At 35.9% G+C, this 22,185-nt stretch overlaps 3 protein-coding genes across 3 annotated transcripts; 2 read left to right on the forward strand and 1 right to left on the reverse strand.

The window, feature by feature from the left end:
* Positions 1-73: 73 nt before the first annotated feature.
* On the reverse strand, positions 74-1,808 carry LOC134264492 (macrophage scavenger receptor types I and II-like; the record flags this gene model as incomplete). Its single annotated transcript, XM_062746783.1, has 4 exons — positions 1,158-1,808; positions 865-1,080; positions 372-516; positions 74-222 (listed from the first exon to the last, which is right to left on the reverse strand). Coding segments are annotated over exons 1-4 (1,138 nt in total), but the record flags the coding sequence as incomplete, so codon positions are not given.
* Positions 1,809-3,699: 1,891 nt separating this feature from the next.
* LOC134264493 (kelch-like protein 15) lies at positions 3,700-5,703 on the forward strand. The gene is made up of 2 exons (XM_062746784.1): positions 3,700-3,958; positions 5,504-5,703. The coding sequence occupies exons 1-2, from the start codon at positions 3,700-3,702 to the stop codon at positions 5,701-5,703; spliced, it is 459 nt and encodes a 152-aa protein (XP_062602768.1).
* Positions 5,704-10,546: 4,843 nt separating this feature from the next.
* LOC134264494 (uncharacterized) lies at positions 10,547-11,182 on the forward strand. Its single transcript, XM_062746785.1, has 2 exons — positions 10,547-10,844; positions 11,058-11,182. The coding sequence occupies exons 1-2, from the start codon at positions 10,547-10,549 to the stop codon at positions 11,180-11,182; spliced, it is 423 nt and encodes a 140-aa protein (XP_062602769.1).
* Positions 11,183-22,185: the final 11,003 nt, after the last annotated feature.

Genomic DNA, 22,185 nt, shown 5'->3' on the forward strand with positions numbered 1-22,185 from the left:
CAAACTATTTAAATGATTCTTTCTGGAGTACTCTACAGCTGTACTTATATATGTTTTATTATTTCTTGCTTACGGTTTGTACAAGCCACTCCTGCTACGTTCCTGCTTTTACATTTTTGTGCTGAGCTATGTGGACAACTTCGGATGTTCAACTCCGAGCCATCACAAGAAACATTGCCCATTACAATAGGTTTCACACCACGTCGATATACAACCGGAGTACTGAAAAAAAATAATAAGAATAGTTTAGTCATTTTCTTTTATATCTCTTTTGTTGTGTATTTATGAAAGAGGATGTGTTAGATTGAGAAAAAAAAATATGTAGAGGGGATGAGAGAGAGATTGGATATTGAGAGAGAGAGAAGCGTCACCCATAAGAGAATCCTATTGTTTTACAAACAACACTAGCGTCTCTGGTGTCCCAGTTTTCATCACATATCGTGCCCCAGTCTCCATCCTCATAGATTTCAACACGGCCCTCCATCCAAGATTCTCCGTTAACCAATCGAACACCATCTGTAAGTTAGTGATGCTTATAAGTGACCTTATAATGTGATATAATACAATAATGGACTCTTTCGATGATAAATACGGTTTGTTTATCATTCACAAGAAAAATATCAACAATGACCAAGGCGTTTGTACAGATTATAAAGGTGCTATTCTACGCGCGTCTCCAATTAAACCACGTGCAGGTGATGAAGGTATATTGGTACATGTATATATGTAAGGAAACACACGTACGTATTAATCAATTCATGCACAGAAAACTGATTTAACCACAGAAAAATGGATTAAAACAGAAACATTAAATGACAAAACATTATAGTTATATACTCCATATCAACTGAAAGGATACTTAACCTTTAATGGCGCTGACATCCCGTATGTTGCCCGTTTCCTTGAGAGATTCAAGACTGGGATCACCTTTACCTATATTAGTTCCATTTTGATCCAAAAAATTACTTTTTACTTTATATCCGTCACGATTCTTCAGTTGTCTTAGAACTATTGATAGGTCAGAGTGGATAGCATCAAGTTCGGAACGCTGCTCTAAAATATTTTTGCTGTTCGTCGCCACTGAAATAAAAACAACCATATTCCATTTCCCAACCGCAAACTCATAAAAACTGGAAGTAGTATTTATGAAAGCCTACCTTTTTCGTGAATGGATCCGTTTATGTCTCTCACAAAGCCCTGTATTGTTGAGTTTGCTGTCAGGGACAAATTTTTGAGTTCTCCTTCCATCATCTTCAACGCTGCTCTTTGTTGATCCACCTCTTGCTTTTCGGCCATATTTTCTCTGACATCTGTAACGTTTTTATGCTGGTTCTCACATATTCGACGTAGTTCATTTATTTCTTTCCCGTAAGTCCCACAAATAATACTCACTTTCTCTAAGGTAACGTTCATGATATTCACATCATTCTGTAGGGTTCTTATCTGATATTTCATATTTTCATTTTCTTTTCTTAATTTAGACATTTTCTCCTTTGAGGTAATTTGTTCCTCTGTCAAAACTTCAAGTTTCCTCATCAAAACATCGTTATTTTTCTTCATTTCTATGACGTCCATTGTGAACTCTTGCATTTTCTGGACCATGGAGAATCTCACCACACTCTCCTGATTTAATATGTCTCGCAGAATTCCGGACTCCTTCCTCGGGGTGGAATTTAAAGAGGAAACATCAGTTACTGTATTATTAACAACCCAAACAGAGAGACCACAAAGTACATTTTGTAGAATGAGGAACACAAGGCATTGTATAGAACAAACTTTCTGCATTGTACTCGTGCGTGTACAAATTCAGCATTCCCTCGTGCGTGCAAAAGGATATTTTATGAAATGAAGCTTGTTTCAGTTATATGTACTCGGTATTTTTTAACTTGATATCATAATGAATGGTATAATAGATTGCTTTCTTAATGTGACAATTGACAGTGTCGTTAAAACATTCTGTTTGTTAATTACATAATATAAGTACATAATTTTAGTGTGGTTATGTGTAATAAAGAACATGATGTATACTTTATATAAGTAAATATAAAATTGAGTTTATAAACATTTCCCGGACAATAGTCTTACACAGAGATTAAATCAGTTTTGCAAGACTATTTGAAAAAGGGTGAAGATAATCCAATGATTGTCTTTTTAAACAATTTGTTAACAATTAAAGCATTTATCTTAACATCAGTGATAAATCTTCAGGAACATTTAACATACAACAGACAAAGTTTAAAATCATATTTTTAGTAGAAATCATAATAAAAATTGCAAAATTTGGGAAAATCTTCCCATTTCCAAACCTTTGCTTATCTCGATCGCGAACACAATTCTAACATTTACAAAGAAGGATATGGAGATAACGAACGGTGTTCAATATCAAAGTCCATAAAACAGTACAAAATAGGAGCAGAGCAAACATGGGCCTCCGAAAGATCAGAGGTAGGATCAGGTACCATGGAGGAGTGAGCATCCCCTGCCGATCGATCTCACCCGCCGTGGTCTCCTAGTCATGATCGGGAAATGACGGAAAACCCCCTCGTCAATTCAGTGTACAAATATTGGACTAATAATTAAAATGAAAAACATCAGTCAGCATTTGACTAAATGATAAATTGTATTTGCTGACAAGGTCATTGTATCGACTAATGTACACTCGAAATAATGACTTTAAACGAAGCTGCTGATATTCTTGTTTTATCAACTTGTTTTTCAATAATTTACCGTTTAAGAAATTGTTCATATGTAGAGCATGTTCTTGCGTATCGAAACAACTGAAAAATATAAAAGCCGCATGCAGGTGTTGAAGGTGCATTGCTGCATAAGTAAGGGTATTTAACGATAGAAAAGTTAAAATCATCACGTTTATCATAGAGCTTGGTTGTTAGATTACCATCAACGTCTTTTTCAAGTAAAATATCCAGCTATGAAATAGGTGTATCAGACTCTTCGTATTTTTTTATCTCAAGTCACCAAAATATATCGTGTCGACATAGATAAGACGTTAATGGTAATCTAACAACCAAGCTCTAATATAAAATCGATGACTTTAACTTTTTTGTCGTCAATTTATACACTGAATAGACGACGGATTTTCCCATTATTTTCCATTATTTCCCAATCATGATAAGAAGCACATAGTGGGTCGGCAGGGATGTTCCCTCCTCCATGGCACTTGATCCAACCTCTGATGTTTTGGAGGACCGTGTTTTCTACTTTGTATTGTTTAATGGACTTATGATCTTGAATACTGTTCTTTATCTCCATATGTTTCGTTACATTAATGTTCAAAGTTCTTTTCAGGAAGAGGGGAATTCTGAACATGAAGGTCAGATTATTTGAAAATGGGCTGCACTTTTAATGCGAGGGTGGGACAGTTGTCTGTTGTGTCTGGGGGTAATTAAAGCTAACTGAACAGAGTAGACAGTGAATCATTAAATAGAACCGCGGTCGTCTTTAGCGACAGGGTAAACAATAAACAAGATATGATCAATATTCATTGTTTTTTTTTTCATTTTAAAAGAGCTCTTAATCAATTCTGTGATTTTGAATAAACTCGATCCTCTGGAATTAGTAGAATGAGAATAAAGTGTCATTGAATAAGTTGACACAGTACTCTTTGTTTATCAGTATATTGAAGGTTACAACTACATGTGAAATAACTGTCTGTTGGAAGGATCGAGTTAAAAAGTAGAAATGGAGGGCGAGGAAATTGCTGCTAAAGATCTCTTTCCAGAGGAGCCTGGCATTACTGATATAACACTTGTAGTAGAGGATAAAGAAATCCACACTGCTAAAGCCATCCTAATGTGTGCTTCACCGGTATTTAAAACGATGTTTACCTCAGATTTTAAAGAGAAAACAGCACAGAAGATACATTTTCCAGAGAAAAAATACGATGATTTTGCATTGTTTCTACTCAAGATATTTCCCCAGGAATATATAGAACTGGACGGTAAGTTATTTATGAGTTTCTTTTTTATTTATGCCACACAAATATCATGGTTTTTTTTTTCAAAATTAGAAGTCTTCAGTTATTTTTTAAGCTTAATATTTTTAGTAAAAGAAGATTTACAAAAGAGATGACATTTTTGTCTATAACATTTTTTAAGCTATGGAATGATTTCCTTCGTTTTGAAAGTAATTTTTTGAAAGAGCAAAAGATATATAAATTCATGGCAGCTTTCCTATCAATTTGTTAAATACAAAAATGGTAACTCCGCTACATTTTTAGCTCACCTCAACGAGGTTGGGAAAACTTATGTGATCCCCTCGACGACATCGTCTCAGGTTAAGTTTTCATGTGCAGTTTTCCTTCTTTAGTGATCAGACATGCATATAGAATGCTTTTAGGTTTTTTTTTAATTGTACCAGATAAGTTTCAGATGCCGCAATTTCAGCAAAGGAATGTCCAGGATAATGGTTTGAGCAGGTTAACATTTTTGGTGCAGTTTTTGCACGGACGATACATCTAAGGAAGCATACTTTAAGGCATGTTTCAGATGCTGGATCTGACCTATTTTTTCAGAGAGTGAACAGAATAACGATTTTGAGGCAGGTCTCATTTCCAAGAAATTAAGAACCCTATTTGCCCAAATTTGCATGGATGATACATCTAAAAATGCATACTACCAGGCTTGCTTCAGTTGTTAAATCTGACCAACATTTCCGGATGTGTAAACAGGTTAATGTTTTGGATGCAGGTTTCATTTCCAAGTAATTATGAGCCCAATGAGGACTAAACACGCATGGACGATACATCTACGGTTGCACAATACAAGGCTTGCTTACAGTCGAGTGAACAAATTTTGGTACATTTCGGTCTCATTTCTATGTAACTGTGAGCCCGGACCTATGCTGACCAAACTTGCACGGATGATACATCTAAGGATGTACACTACCTGACTTGCTTCGGATGCTGAATCTGACCTACATTTTCTGGATAAAAGGTTAGTTTTTAATGTTGGTCTCATTTCCAAGTACTTGTGATCCCTTTGTTGAGCACACGTGCATGGATAAAACATCTAAGGATGCACACTAATATGGATCTACTTCGGATGCTGATCTGGCCTACATTTTCGGATAAGTGAACAGGTTAAAGTTTTTGGAACATGTTTATTCTAAAGCAGGTATATGGCCTTTGCTGAGCAAATTTGCATGGATGATACATCTAGGTAAGCACACTAATGGACGTGCTTCAGATGCTAGATTAAAACATACATGTTTCAGATAACCAGATAAAAGTCATTATCATATAGAAACAAGGCCTATATTAACCAGACTTGCATGGATGATGAAACAAGTGAAGAACACTCTCAAACTTGCTTCAGATGCTGGATGTGAATAACATTTTTTTGATGGGCGACTAGTTCTAATTTTTTTTGGATAGTCTATTCCGAAGTAATTGCAATGCTTTTCGTTAAGAAATTCGTTGAGGTGAGCTCAGTAATCTCTGATTATGACCTCTGATTTAATTATTCTTTAATATTGCATTTCACAGAAGACAAAGTGATTAGGATCCTTCCATTAGCAAGAGAGTATGAAACACAGCAGATAGTGAAAGACTGTGAAGCCTGGATGATATCAAGACTATCTTGGAAGAAGATTTCTTTCGCTGAATATTCAAGAGATCAAGATATTGTGTATCTACTTCAGTGGTTGAAAATTGCAGAGGATTATGAACAAGGCTATCCAAAGTAGAACGTTGTGTTCAAGCTACAATACCTTGTGAACATAAGTATCCAATGACATGTTCTCTAAGCACAGTAAAAAAAGAAATGTGGCTCTTACATTTTGAGCAGTAGCTGATCATCTTTTAGAAGATACATGTAAATGATGGTATCCTGCATTTGTACAGTTAAACATATAGAAATAACGAATAGTATTTAAGATCACAAGTCCATAAAACAAAACACGGACTTTCAAAACAATAGGTGGGATTCGGGTGCCATGGAAGAGTGAGCATCCCTTGCCAACCGGTCACACCCGCTGTGTACCTGTAATTATTAGGATATATAATGGGGAAATCCGTCGCCAATCCAATGTATACATTCTAGGCTTACAATTAGTATAAAAAACAACATTCAGCATTTGAGTCAATGAAAAATTTTATTGCTGACAAGGTCATTGTATCGACTAAAGAACTTACGAAATGAGGACTTTTGATATTCCTCTTTCAACAACTTGTTTATTAATAGTTTAGATGTACCTCGTTGTGAAATGTTCATATGTAGCTCTTGCGTATAGAATCAAGGCCAAAATGAAATTACAGTTTGATTGGAATTGCCTCCCGCCTCATTGAAATGCCCCCTCCTCAAAAAATTTTATTGACCAAAAGTAGGAAGATTTTTTTTTTAATTTAATCAATTTTTTTTTGCCTATTACATGTATCACATACAACATACAAAACACTGAAATATAGTGTCAGATCTATGTAAAATTAGTTTTTTTGTTGCTGATAGATACTTTTTTTAAAAGTCAGAAAATGTATTTACTGTTTACCGAGATTTTAATCAAAAATTTAAAATTTATCTTCAATCAAAAGAAAAAAATAAATTCTCTCCCTCCCTCCTGTGTCCTTCAGGCGGCAATTCCAAACAAACTATTTTTTAAGGATGGCCAACCTGAGATATATAACCTCTGTATGCAGGTGATGAAGGTACATTGCTGCATAAGTAAAGGAAGTTGACGATTGAAGGTCATCACGTTTATCATAAAGCTTGCTTGATAGATTACCATTAACGTCTTTTTCAAGTAAAATATCCAAATATGAAACAGATGTGTCAGACACCTTTGGTATCTTTTATTTCAAGCTCACCAGGATATATCGTGTCGACATAAGAATGGAAATTACCATTGTTAATTGGCAATAATACGTCGTCAATATATCCAAATTTTCCAAAAGTTCCTTAGAATTTTATCCACATCTGATTTACACCACTTCTTGAATATACCGGCATTGTTGTACAGTACTCTTGGGGTTTCTCCTTCACTGCACTTAATATTTTAGTGATTACTAAAGAAAGAGGTTTGGTTGAACATTTACTGTATGGATTTTTATGAAGTTCCGGAATTCAATGCAGATATGGAAGTTCAAATTCATTTTCTTTCTTTGGGATATAAAAAAAATTCAAAACTAACATATGAATTTGAAGAATTTCTTCCTTAGAAATGGAACTATGAATATAAGTTGTATTGCCACTTGTAGAATTAAATGCAAGTTCTTCTAAAATACATTTTATATAATGAACCTTACCAACGAAGACAATGTTCTTACCTGCTCTGTCAGCAGGGACAAGTAAGTACTGATCATGTAATCTATTTTTCCCAACTCTGGATTAATGAATACAGAAGGATATACGAGGGGCGTTCAATAAATAATGTCATCAGGGCTCGGAAAGTACCAAAAAAGCGTTTTTCCATGATTTTGTCATAATGGTTCAACTAAAATATTCTCTTTTATTTAAAACACATTTCCATAACATTTTTATTCAATTTCTGATTGTTTTTAGAACACAGTTTTGAGTATGACCCTTCGTATACTGGAAAATGGCAGATCCTATGATTTGCTGTACTTATTTTTTTCTTTCTGAAAGGTGTTTTCCTAAGTTTGGGAAATGAAACAAGTCAAAGATTGAAAGATCTGGCGAATATTGTTGATGTGACAAAACATTACCTTTCTGTTTACCCCAAAACTCGTTTACTCTTCACGGCCTGTGGGTTTGGACGCTGTCAGGAAGAAATTTAATGTAGTGAATTCCTCATTGTTTCCTTCCTCTCATAAACCTTTCAATGTTTTGGCAAATATTTTGCTTCCTAGACTCCTCCAGAAACTGAACTGCGTCCCTATATATGAAATTGAACAACAAGACCGCTTATATTTAAGAAAATAGCGTATAAAACTGTTTTTGTGTTCTTGAAAATTTTTGCTCTTCTTAGGCCTTTGCCGTTTTGTCAAGTACATATTATTCTAAATTTGTTTTGAGGGTTTAACTCAAAATGGATTCAAGTTTCATGATCTGTTTGAATTTCAGAAAAACGTGGATAAGAACAATTTTTTTTTTATTTTTTAAACATAATTGTTTAGATTTTCTACACGCTCTCGTTTTCACTCATTTTTGAAAATATAAGGTGACCTTTGAGTATTAAACTTTTTTACAATCAAATGTTTCTTTAAAACAGTGTGGACTACCCCCAAAATGATGTCTATCAAATTTGCTATGTAACTGAAAGTCAAAAAAACATAATCATTGATAATTTGTTTAATTATCGCTAATATACATTGGTTGTTGTATGTACTTGTTGCCAAGGAGGGTACCCAATTTTGATGCCCATTATATAATTTTTGTTAATTGAAATCCATCTGTTCATGCGTGTATGAAACAGACATAAGTTGCTGTAAATTTCACATATTTCAGTTAATAGATTTTGGGGAAATTAACAAGTTTTACACCAGCTTGAATGATACCTTTAATTTAACTCTAGTTTACTGATTCTTAACCATTCATTTTTAATGCAGTGTCTCGAGTAGCCCTTGTTTTCCAGCTTCTCACAATGAAATTATGCGATTAAAAGTGGTCAAATAAACTGTTATAAATTTATTAAAGATTCAATAATCAGAGAAAGTCAAGCTTAATGTCATAAGATTTCTATGTTGTGTGTCATCGAGCTGATGACATTATTTATTGAACGCCCCTCTTATGTGTTTCATACCATTTTTGTTTTGGCTTTTTAAAACTTATATTTTTCTACGGGATGTTATACCTACCTGAAGTTTTAGAGGTCCATGTATGTTCTCCTCCAAGTTTGTATTGTTCAAGCTTTTATTGTTGACTGTACCAACCTCTCTATAGTGGGTGCTTTCAGAGTACCGTTGACTGAAAAACTTACCACTGGTAGAAATCTTACCATTGGTATGCCAATAGTACCAAAGTTTGCCGACAAAATTTACCATGGGTAGACTTTTCTGCAGACTAGTGCTTTGTTAGCTATGGTAACCTTTTTAATGACGTAAGACAAAATGGCGGGTACTGACCGAGTCGGTCCTACTAAACAGAGAACACGAGAGAACTCTGGGTTTATTGGGTAAATTCAAATAAATTTTATTCATAATTGAATTCATATTTACTCTTTAAATCTTTTTCTGTTATAAAATAAATAACAAAAATATTCTATGAAAGTTTTCCCTGGGAAAAAGGTTGAAAAAGTTACAAATCTATAATATGTTTTTATCACACCTATATACATGAACTCTCTGTATATAGGTGTGGTACGTCTGATTTAAAGACAGATGATACAAACTTTTGTCAAAGAATTTGAAAATAACATCTTGGGTCATGTTTAAATGAATAAAATTAATAACTTTCACCGCATGAATTTTAATTTTTTATTCAAATTTGCTCAAAAATGGAATTTAAATTGAAAAATATTTGTATAGATTAATAAGGATGGTTTCAGAAGGGCAGACTTTTGAACATCACAGAAGGTTTACAATTCCTTTATATTCTAGAAATTTATAATTTGTATCATTTTTAATGAAATTAGGCCAAAAAAATATACCAATCCAGGCATCCATTTTTTTGTATCATCTGTCCTTTAATGTGATTTTTCATCACTCAAAGTTTCAGAATCTTTATTTTATAAAAACATGTAACTGTATTTTAAAAATGTAGAATCAAAATTTTATTAATTTGATTATTTTATATTTGACAATCCGGAAGACAAGTTGGAGAAAAATTCTGTTGGGAAGAAGTGCTTCACTGTACTTAAAAAAATATTTCTGAACACATTCTCTCAAGATACGAGTACATGTGCATGTATTATCGAAAGTTTGGGGTAATGCAACATTTTTGCGATCTCCATCCATATCGAGATTCCTTTGAGCTTTTTCAACGACAGTGTCTTCTTTAAATGTCGACCATTGATTCCCCTCTAGATCCGCGCATGCTTCTCGATCCAAAACGTCCAGATACAACCTGAATCCTGAGAAATTTTGAAATAGTTTTGTCATTGCTATTATGTGTCTTCGGTTGTGTATTTATCATCTTCGCTAGCCTAGGGTTTCCGATCCGATCCGAAATCTCTACAACGTTGTAGGGTAGATTTCGACAGGAAACCCTTGGCTAGCGAAGATGGTATTTATAAGAGAGAATGTGTTAGAGTTGGGAAAAAGATATATATGAAAAAAAAGAGCGAGAATGAAATAGAGAGAAAGAGACAACGCTAGCGTCTCTGGTGTTGATGTATTATGATCGGGCTCAAGATGCTTGTAATTTTGTTGTTATGTTCAGACGCCATATTTGAATAAACGTGTTCATTTAAGAAATCATGTTTCATCAATGATTAGCCCTGATAGGCATATCAACATGGTGGCAGCGGTGCAGACTTGTTGTTAGCGTTACCGGTCGTCCCTGAAAGCGATGCTCCGTGAACCATTGTAAGTTTATAGTGACAAACTTTGAATTTATTTTTCAACACGTGCTCTGTACACAACCGCCATATTGGATTCAGATTCGATTCTCAGTAGCCTGAAATTTTATTCGGAATGGGTGAACAAGAACAAGCTGCAGGACCTGTGCAGGTGTACAATTGTCCGTTCAGATTACCTCCTCAACTTGATTTATCCTCTGGAAATGTATCCGAGAACTACAAAAAGTGGAAAAGACAAGTTGAAGTTTACATGTCTGCGTCAGGAGGAATCGACAAAAGTAAAGAGGTACAGGTAGCAATTATTTTGAGTTGTGGTGGACCTCACGTAGTCGAGATATATGACCAGTTTCATAGGGAAGACGAATCTCATAAGAATGACCCTGCTAAGTTATATGAGAAGCTACAGGCCTATTGTAATCGAAGTGTTAGAGTCTCACAGATTCTGGAAGTTACCCTAACCCTATCAGGAACCCTTTTGTAGTGTATGATTGATTATACTGTACTCATATTTTATGTTCTAAGAAAGATAACTCTCATTTGTTTAATTGTGATTTGTCTCCCTTGTACTCAACCGGAAGTTGATATTATAAATAAAAGTAATGGCTGATTAGTTTGTGTTACATCAGTACATGTGGTTAAATCCGATATTAACTCTGTATGGGACACTACATCTGGCGAAGAGGATAAACCAGAGGATAAACCAGAGCCGAGCAATGGCAGATGCGAAACCTATTTTGACAAATGTGAGTAGGATTGATAAGTTTGACACATGGAGATGTGAATTCGGTAGGAATCCGTTAGACACGGTGGGCACGTGCATTTGAGGTCTTTTCAAGCGGAAAGGGAATAGAAGCCCCGGCGCAAAAGAAAGCTTTAATGTTACATGAGGCAGGGATGGACGTACAGGATATTTTCTACACGCTAGAAGTTCCCGAACCGGGTGATGGAGAAAACGTGTATGGTGTGGCGTTAGCGACATTGAATAAACATTTTACTCCTCAGGTAAATCACACGTTTGAAAGATCACAATTTCGTGCTATGGCGCAAACGGCAACAGAAACTGTTGAACAATTTATCACTAGACTGAGACAGAAAGCGGTTTATTGTAACTTTACCAATATTGATGAAAGTATACGTGATCAAGTGATTGAGAAGTGTTACTCTCAAAGACTGAGAAGGAAACTGTTAGAGAAAAATAATGTGACACTGAAACAACTGAGAGAAATAGCACAGAGTTTGGAAGCACCTGACAAAAGAGCAGTGACTATGGAACACAAACCAGAACAAGAAACAGTTAACAAAGTGAGTAGATACAAACATTAACATGACTTTAAACAGCAGGATAAACAAGACAAAAAGTGTTTCGCTTGTGGTAAATATGGTCACATTCGTACGGATCCGAAATGTCCACCACGAGGACAGAAGTGTCGGAAATGTCACATGTAAGGACATTATGAAGCATGCTGCAAGACCAAGTCAAAGACAAAGTGGGACAAAACCAGGAGGGCAGCAGTCCTTAATATTGAAACTTCAGAAATAGAACAAGGTGAGGAGTCTGAGAGAACTTATGTGTTTACTATTCGGAAAAGGATCGTTCAAAGAATGACTTAGTGTTAGTATTGGCGGTATTGATACAAAAGTGATCATCGACTCAGGACTTCAGTGAATGTTATTGACAGACACTTACGGGAACAACTCAAGGAACAAAAAGTGAAATGTCACAGACAGGCGAAAGCATCGACAAAGAAACTGTATCCCTATGGTAGTAACAAACCACTGACCGTCGCAGGAAGTTTCGTTGCTGATGTGTGTACGCGAGACCGGGGTGTGTCAACCGAGTGCTTTGTTGTAGAAGAAAGTGGACAAGCTCTCCTAGGCTATGATACTTCTACCCAGCTTGGAGTGCTACAGATTCAAGAGACAAGTTCTGTTGCACCAGTGCACACTGTGAATAGCACGGATATTAAAACAGAGATACTAGGGAAATTTCCAAAAGTGTTCACAGGACTTGGAAAACTGAGAGACTTCCAACTTAAAATTCAATTGATGAGTCCGTACATCCTGTAAGTCAGTCCGTTCGTAGAGTACCGTACCATTTACGCAGTAAGCTAGACCAGAAACTGGATGAACTTGAGAAGATGGATGTTATCGAGAGAGTCAAAGGGCCAAGTGAGTGGGTATCACCTATTGTGGTTGTTCCAAAGAAGAATTCAGATATTCGCATATGTGTCGACATGCATAGAGCTAACGAGGCAGTCGTTCGTGAGAGATACCAAATTCCTACAGTCGACGAAATCTTGCAGGACTTGAATCAGAGCAAAGTTTACAGTAAACTAGATATCAAGTGGGCCTATCATCAGTAAGAGCTTACCCCAGACTCTAGAGAAATAACTACCTTTATGACACCAAGAGGACTTTATCGATACAAACGTTTATTGTTTGGAGTGAGCTGTGCTCCTGAAATGTATAACGAAATCATTCAACAGACATTAGGAGACTTACCTGGTGTGAACGCAATATATGATGATGTTGTGGTCCATGGATCAACAGAACAAGAGCATAGACGTAACCTAGAGTCAGTGTTGAAACGTTTAGAAGACTCCGGAATGACTTTGAACATTGAGAAGTGTCAATTCAATATGGAGAAGATCGATTTCATGGGATACGTACTCTCTGAACATGGTATCGGAATTGCAGACAGCAAAGTTCAGGCTATTAGGAGTGCCAGGACACCACAGTCAGTATCTGAGGTGCGCAGCTTCTTGAGACTAGTCAATTTCGCAGGCAGATTCATACCAAACTTGTCCACTATAGCAGAACCCTTAAACAGACTTTTGCGTAAAGACCAGTCATTTGCATGGGAACGTGAGCGAAATGAAGCATTTGACAAACTTAGAGACTGTTTAGCTAATGTGTCAACTTTAGCCTACTTTGATGTGAAATCCAAAACACAAGTTATTACAGATGCAAGTCCAGTCGGCTTCGGCGCTGTTTTAGTCCAGGAACAACAAGGGAAACCTAAGATTATCTCCTACGCACAAACCGAGAAGGAAGCACTCAGCTTAGTGTGGGCGTGTGAGCGGTTTCACATGTACCTGATGGGGAAGACTTTTGAGCTGCTGACAGATGATAAGCCACTTGAATTTATTTTCTCGCCCAAATGGAAACCATGTGCACGAGTAGAAAGATGGTAGTTAAGGATGCAGAACTACAGTTACATAGTTCGTCATATTCCGGGTAAATCAAATATAGCTGATTCATTGTCAAGGATGTTGTCAACAGATACACCAAATCCGAAGACAAGTGATACTGAGGAATACTTACGCTTTGTGATTGAGGAAGCTGTTCCAATCGCAATGACCGTATCTGAGCTTGAGAGAGCATTATTGGAGGATGAGGATCTCAAGAAATTGAGAGAATGCTTGATAACAGGGAAATGGTACATGTATCAGTTACAAAACAAAGACTATTTGACAGTAAAATCAGAATTGTGTACTGTGGGACATCTGATACTACGAGGGACATGGATTGTCATACCTAAGTCATTACGCGACCAAGTACTGGCACTAGGTCATGAGGGACATCCTGGAATTGTTATCATGAAGCAGCGATTGCGATCCAAGGTTTGGTGGCCTAAAATGGACCAAGACATTGAACAGTGGAACAAAGCTTGTTATGGATGTCAGCTTGAATCACAACCTGAAAAAGTGGAACCTATGCACAGAACAGAACTACCATCACGACCATGGGAACATTTAGCAGCTGATTTCCTAGGATCGTTACCATCCGGAGACTACATTTTTACTATCGTTGATTATTATTCCCGATGGATTGATCTGGCTGTGATGAGATCTACAACAGCGGAGAAAATGGTCGAAGTGTTGACAAAGATTTTCAGTACACATGGATTACCTGTTTCTATTACAACAGACAACGGACCACAATTCGTCAGTGAATATTTCAAAACATACTGTGAAATAAATGGAATAGTCTCTAGGAAGACCACCCCATTGTGGCCACAGGCCACGGAGAAATTGAACGTCAGAACAGATCAATATTGAAGAGACTGAAGATTGCACAAGCAGAAAAGAAAGACTGGAAATCGGAACTTCAGACTTATTTGCTGATGTATCGCTCATCACCACATACCACAACAGGAGTGAGTCCGGCTGAGTTGTTGTTCTGTCGAGTTATTCGTACAAAACTACCAGATATCTACACATATCGTGAGACAAATTACAGAGTTAGAGATAGAAATGCAGAGAAGAAGGCAAAAGGGAAGATTTATTCTGATGCTAAGAGAGGAGCTACACTTAGCGACATAAAACCTGGTGATCTTGCTTTGATGAAGAAGAACAAGGAAAACAAGTTATCTACGACATTTCATAGTGATCCATTGAAAGTTGTCGAGAAAAATGGAAATAGTGTTGTGTTAGAATCCCAGGAAGGAGTTCATTACAAAAGAAATGTGTCTCATTTGAAAAAGTTTGTGAATTTCAAGGAATCTGTGAAAGTGTCAAGTGAAAATGTGAATGAAAATGTGTTAAGTGAAAATTCCAATGGAAATGAAGATTTGTGTTCAGGAAATTCAGTTTCTAATCAAATTGCGAGCGATAAAAGTGCGATTTCAGATGATGTCCAGGAAGCGTCATCAGGAAACTCATCAGCAGAGGAATCCGACAGCAATGTTCAAGATCCGACGACAAGTTCACTGCAATTAAGCCGACCAGTTCGTCAACGCTCTTTGCCGGTGAAATTCAAGGACTATGTAATGAAATAACATGTTCTGTGTAACCTTTGTTCAAATATAAATTTTCAATGATTTATAAAACGGTAATGATTCATAAACTGTGTTTAAGTTAAATGCTAATTAGATTTGTTCATTTACAATTTATTTGAAATAATTGCTATTTGTCTAATGAAAAAGGGGAGGATTGTAATGTATGATTGATTATACTATAATTATATTTTATGTTCTAAGAAAGATAACTCTCATTTATTTAATTGTGATTTGTCTCCCTTGTAATCAACCGGAAGTTGATGTTATAAATAAAAGAATGGCTGATTAGTTTGTGATACATCAGTACATGTGGTTAAATCCGATATTAACTCTGTATGGGACACTACACCTTTGACAAATTTCTTACAGAATTAAGAACGAGTGCAGCATCGTGTAATTTCCAGGAACAGGAGAGGATGATGCGTGACAAGATTGTATTTACAGCTACTGGTAAGCTACAAGAACTACTGTTACGAGAAGACAAATTGACTTTGAACAGAGCAATTCAGATATGTAGGGCTTTTAAACAGTCAAATATACATGTGAAAGAGCTGCGAGAAAACATCACTTCATCTAACAAAGTGAATAAACTATCCACAAACAAACGACAGAAAAACTTCACAAAGCAGAAAGTGACACACAAATAGAAAAGTGATTTACAGCCTTCGAGCAAGGAGAAGAAAAAGTGTGATTTCTGTGGTTATAAACATGATCACTGCAAATCAAATTGTTTAGCATGGGGCAAAAGATGTGACAAGTGCAACGGGAGAAATCATTTTAAGTCCAAATGTAAGAAAATACATGCCGTGGGTGAAGATAGTGAAGACAGTCCAGAGTTAGAAGACAGTTGGCTCCTCGCGTTGAAAATCAAAGACAAACAGAGCAAAGATATCACTGCGATAATGAACGTAAATGATTGTGACGTACGTTTTCAGTTGGACAGTGCAGCTGACGTAAATACCATTTGTCAGAAATATGTGAAGAAGGAACAGTGTCGTCCGTCAAACATTCGTCTTAACATGTGGATCAACACTCATATGAAACCCCTTGGTGAAGCTGATCTTGATGTAATCAATATGCGTTCCAATGTCGTCCAGAAACTTAGATGTGTAGTAGTGCAAAACAATCTTACCTGTCTACTTGGCAAGGATGCAATTCAAGACATGGGACTTGTGACCGTGAACAATGAGAAGTTCATATCTAAAGTTGGATTAGAACAGCCTCTTGGTGACTTGGGCATAGCAACTCTGAAAGTTGACCCCAGCATTCAACCCAAAGTACTTCCATGCAGGAAAATACCGATTGCTATCCAGGACTCAGTTAAGCAGGAAATTGACAGACTTTGTTGATCGAGGTGTCTTGATACCAATTACAGAACCAACATTGTGGGTTAGTCAGATGGCCGTGGCTCACAAGTCAGACGGAAAGTTGCGAGTTTGTATAGATCCACAACCTCTTAACACAGCTTTGATACGAGAGTACTACAGATTACCTGTGTTAGATGACGTACTTCCAAAGCTAACGAATGCTAAGGTATTTAGCAAACTTGACGTTAAAGAAGCATTTTGGCACGTTCGCCATGATGAGGAATCGAGCAAACTTACAACTTTGATAACACCATTCGGGAGATACAGGTGGGCTCGTTTACCTTTTGGATTGAAAGTGTCTTGTGAAATCTTCCAGCGACGGCTAGACGAAGCATTATCAGGACTGGAAGGTGTGTTTAGCATTGTCGATGACATTATTATTGCTGGATGTGGTGACAGTGAAGAAGCAGCAAAACGTGACAATGAACTCAAGATGCAGAAAGTTTTCCAGAGATGTGAAGAGAGACATATTACACTAAACAAGGATAAGGAAGAATCCGGACTTCGTGAAATTTCATTTCATGGACACAAAATTTCTAAGGTTGGTGTTAAGGTTGATGAAATTGATGAAAGTAAAGTGAAAGTTATCCTTGAAATGCCAGCACCGACTGATGTCTCGGGAATCAAACGTTTATGTGGAATGGTTCAATACATGTCAAAATTCCTACCAGACTTGTCCAAGGTATTGGAACCGCTACGACTACTTACCCGTAAAGACCAAAAATGGAACTGGGACAACAAATGTGAGTCAGCATTTCAGACTTTGAAGCATAAGTTGACAGAAACTCCAGTTCTGGCTTATTGATCCTTCAAAGGATGTCACACTACAAGTTGACAGCAGCAAAGAAGGAATTGGTGCCTTACTACTCCAAGATGGAAAGCCGGTCGAGTACGCATCAAGAGCTCTTACACAAGCAGAGAGAAAATGGGCTCAGATAGAAAAGGAAGCTTTATCAGTTCTCTATGGACTTGAACGCTTTGATCAGTACACTTATGGAAGGAAAGTTTTTATCCATAATGATCACAAACCATTATCTGCTATATTGTGCAAACCATTAGGATAAGCACCTAAAAGACTGCAAGACATTATGATGCGTTACTTCAGATATGATGTAGAATTTGTATTTGAGAAAGGAGTAAACCTGGTTATAGCGGATACGCTAAGCCGAGCTTTTCTCATGACAACAGAAGGAAGTGTAGATGAACGTCACAGGATTCTATCTGTCTCGACGTTACAAGAAAACGACGTACCAGATGTCAGAATTCAAGAAATTAAGGACATGACTGCTAAAGATTCAGAGATGCAAACATTGGCCGACACCATAGCCAATGGATGGCCTGAGTCTCTAACAGTGCCATGTATTGTTGAGTTTACTGTAAGGAACAAAGTTTGGAGTTCATCTTCCATCATCTTCAACGCTGCTCTTTGTTGATCCATCTCCTGCTTTTCGGCCATATTTTCTCTGACATCTGTAACGTTTTAACGCTGGTTCTGACATATTCGACGTAGTTCATTTATTTCTTTCCCATAAGTCCCACAAATAATACTCACTTTCTCTAAGGAAATGTTCACGTCATTCACATCATTCTATAGGGCACTTATCTGGTATTTCATATTTTCATTTTCTTTTCTTAATTCACACATTTTCTCCTTTGAAGTAATTTGTTCCTCTGTCAAAACTTCAAGTTTTCTCATCAAAAAATCGTTATTTTTCTTCATTTCTATGACGTCCATTGTAAACTCTTGCATTTCTGAACCATGGAGAATCTCACCATACTCTCTTGATTTGATTCAAAATGTCTCGCAGAATTCCGGACTCCTTCCTCGGGGTGGAATTTAAAGAGGAAACATCAGTTACTGTATTATTAACAACCAGAAGAGAGAGACCAAAAAGTACATTTTGTAGAATGAGGAACACAAGACATTGTATAAAACAAACTTTATGCATTGTACTCGTGCCTGTACAGATTAAGTATTTTCTCATGAATAAAAAAGGACAAAAGATAAAATGAAATGGAGCTTGTACTAATAACAGTACATATATATATGTTAATTAAATTAATGAAATAATGGATGATATTATAGTTATTCACTTAATTGGACAATTAAGAGGTAGATTATTAGATTATTATAAGAAATAATATATTTTGTGTTTTACATCTAAACGTTCCTCTATAACGTCGTTGTTGTTATTATACGTAATTATATAGAAAATATGAAGTTTATATACATGCTGCATGTAAATACAAAACTTCACAGCAGTCTCGTTTAAAGACATCATTTTGTAAGTTCTATGATCGATACAACGACCTTGTCAGCAATCATCAAATGCTAACCGACGTTTTTCACACTTATTGTTAAGACGTTATTTACTTAATTGTCCACAAATTTTCCCGTTATTTCCCGATCATGACAGAGGATGTGACTGGTCGGCAGGGGATGTTCATTCCTCCATGGCATTCGATGTTTTTGGAGGTCCGTGTTTGATCTGCTTCCGTATTGCTGTATTGGACTTGAATACCGTTCATTATCACTATATTTAAACAAAACGGATATGTGAACAGGACTCAAAACAGGAAAGACGTGATAAAATTTTCAAACACACTTAATAAAAAATAAAACAAAAATACAATCACTTTTATCAAAAAAAAACTGAAGTAAATATGAAATAATTAAGAATAATTACGATCTTTTGAATTTGCTACAATCCTGATAAATATTGAAGTAAAACCAAGTAATTATTTAAAAAAATAAATCAATTTACACCTGATGCACATGTGAATATGGAGTTTAAGGCCGATTGTTATACCCCCGCTTGAAAAGTATTGATTAGTAATCGGGATTTCCGTCCGTCTGTACAGCCGTCCGTCCGTCCGTCTGTTACGCTTTATCTCTTAACCGCAACTCCACTTATACTACTGAGTGAAATTTAATGAAACTTTCACAGAATCTTGATTACATATTGCCATTGTGCACATCCTATTTTACTTTTTCATTCGACACGTATTTTAGGTTTCCCATAGCAAAACATGGACATTGCCATTATATTGTAAGCTCCCCACGGATGGCCATCCTGGAATGGGGGCTATACAAAATAATAACACACAACACTTCTCAAGGTCACTCCTTATTACTTGTTTCATATTTTTCAGTAATGCAACTTCTCAGTAAGGACAAGGCTTGGTATCAGTTTAATAATTGGTTTATTAATTGATCATTCAACAGGAAATAACAATAATAAACAAACATCTATATTAGATACATATAGATAATTAATATTCGTTTTTGATCCTTAATGTCAACCGTACTTTAATGGTAAAAAATAGTAAGAAAGTTGATTTGGCATTAGAAAGCTCTGATAGAATCTAACATCAGGTGTCCAGTGTGTTGGGAGATAATTTACAGTTGTCTCACCTAGGATTAGGCTACTCCTGCGATGTTGCTTCTGCAACTCTATCTGCCATATAGACTGGCGAGGCACTTGTATTTATAACCTTCGGAAGTAGTCAGGTGACACGAATTAACCAATGAAAAAGCTGTACGGCGACGTTCCACCAATCACGGCACTGTACGGTACCGTACAAACAGAGATCTGTCAAACAGTGTCAAACAAGGCTGTCGTACAATGAGGATAATAACTACAAAACGGAATTAAAATGAGAAAAGACAAAATAACCAATAAATATATATGGATTACAAAAGATGTGTCTATAATAAGTAAGTAAACAATCCATGTGAATTAAACGCGTATTTCATGATAGAAAACTGCAATCGTATAAGCAGACGATATTCACATAGCTTTGTCAAAGTAAAAATATGTAACTACCATTAAATCCCGTTTAACGTAAAAACCCTTGATAAATCTTAGTAAAACATATTCAAACATTAATTTTGTGGATATTCACAAGCAATTATAACATCGAATTGCATAACAAAATACAACTTGCTAAAATACGAAACTCTGGCTAATACAAATAAGATGTCGGCGGGTTGTAAACAACTTCCATGACTCCAACAATCGTGTGCAATTGTGGCTATTATCAAGCGCTTATTTGACTCAAAAATAATCAAGTAAAATACAGCAACATGCAAAGATTCTGAAGGTATGCACATGAATTCATAAAATGTAGGATTTCCTGTATAAGTCCAAACAACAAGTATGTCAAATGTGCTAAAAATAGACAATACCACGTTGAGTAAATAATCAAAGGACTGAAATGTCGTAGTTTAGTTAATGCATAATAAAATCTACCCAGATAATATTCCCAATAAATTTTGACACAATTAAATCATTAAAAAAATATATATGGATTACAAAAGATGTGTCTATAATAAGTAAGTAAACAATCCATGTGAATTAAACGCGTATTTCATGATAGAAAACTGCAATCGTATAAGCAGACGATATTCACATAGCTTTGTCAAAGTAAAAATATGTAACTACCATTAAATCCCGTTTAACGTAAAAACCCTTGATAAATCTTAGTAAAACATATTCAAACATTAATTTTGTGGATATTCACAAGCAATTATAACATCGAATTGCATAACAAAATACAACTTGCTAAAATACGAAACTCTGGCTAATACAAATAAGATGTCGGCGGGTTGTAAACAACTTCCATGACTCCAACAATCGTGTGCAATTGTGGCTATTGTCAAGCGCTTATTTGACTCAAAAATAATCAAGTAAAATACAGCAACATGCAAAGATTCTGAAGGTATGCACATGAATTCATAAAATGTAGGAATTCCTGTATAAATCCAAACAACAAGTATGCCAAACGTGCTATAAAAAGACAATACCACGTTGAGTAAATAATCAAAGGACTGAAATGTAGTAGAGTAGTTAATGCATAATAAAATCCACCCAGATAATATTCCCAATAAATGTTGACACTATTAAATCATAAAAAAATAAACTAATAAATTAAATTCTACCCCAGGCCATTACGCTTCCCTCACCCGAAACTCTTAATTCTCCTGAATTATCCTAAATTAAAGCATTTCTGCACAATGTAGAAAACACACATATAAATTTGTAATACATGCACTAATAGTTAGTAAATGTTAATTAAGGTTTCCGTTTCCAACGGAAGACCTTCTACTGATTCTGTTGGTCAAGATTATTATTAGGGTCTTCCGCTTCCTTCGGAAGACCCTACTGTTATTCTACTGTTTCTTATTATTATTATATTTTTTTTTCCCGCTCGATTTTTGACAGGCGATTTCTCAAAGACCTTTGGACTGATTTTTATGAAACTTTCAGGTTAGATACCTTGTAATTAAACCTATTTACTCCTGTTTTCAATTTTTTGATGCATGCCTTTAATTGTGAGTTATTGCCCTTTAATTGAAAATTTTGATGTCTCGTTTCCACTAAAAATCTCAAGAACGACGTAAGATATTTACACGAAAGTTGGAGAACTTGTAGCCAATACATTGTAGATGTGCAGAACGATAAAATTATAAGCTGATTTCCTAAAGTTTGGAAGCTATAAAACGGCAAATTTTAGTAATTTTTTTTCTTGAATTTTTGCTACTTTTTGTGCAATAACTTTTGAACCGAGAATATTTTGGTAAGAAATATATAACAAAAGTTGTGT

Source organism: Saccostrea cucullata, unplaced genomic scaffold, assembly GCF_032062105.1.
Source record: "Saccostrea cucullata isolate Sc308-1 unplaced genomic scaffold, CSIRO_AGI_Scuc_v1 ctg10954, whole genome shotgun sequence".
In the NCBI taxonomy this organism is placed as follows: Eukaryota; Metazoa; Mollusca; class Bivalvia; order Ostreida; family Ostreidae; genus Saccostrea; species Saccostrea cuccullata.

Bases quoted from the DNA above. Each gene is read 5' to 3' on its own strand.
- LOC134264493 (XM_062746784.1), top strand. From the start codon at position 3,700: ATGGAGGGCGAGGAAATTGCTGCTAAAGATCTCTTTCCAGAGGAGCCT. The intron at 3,959-5,503 runs GTAAGTTATTTA...TGCATTTCACAG, and splicing joins GGAATATATAGAACTGGACG to AAGACAAAGTGATTAGGATC.
- LOC134264494 (XM_062746785.1), top strand. From the start codon at position 10,547: ATGGGTGAACAAGAACAAGCTGCAGGACCTGTGCAGGTGTACAATTGT. The intron at 10,845-11,057 runs GTAATCGAAGTG...GTGTTACATCAG, and splicing joins TGAGAAGCTACAGGCCTATT to TACATGTGGTTAAATCCGAT.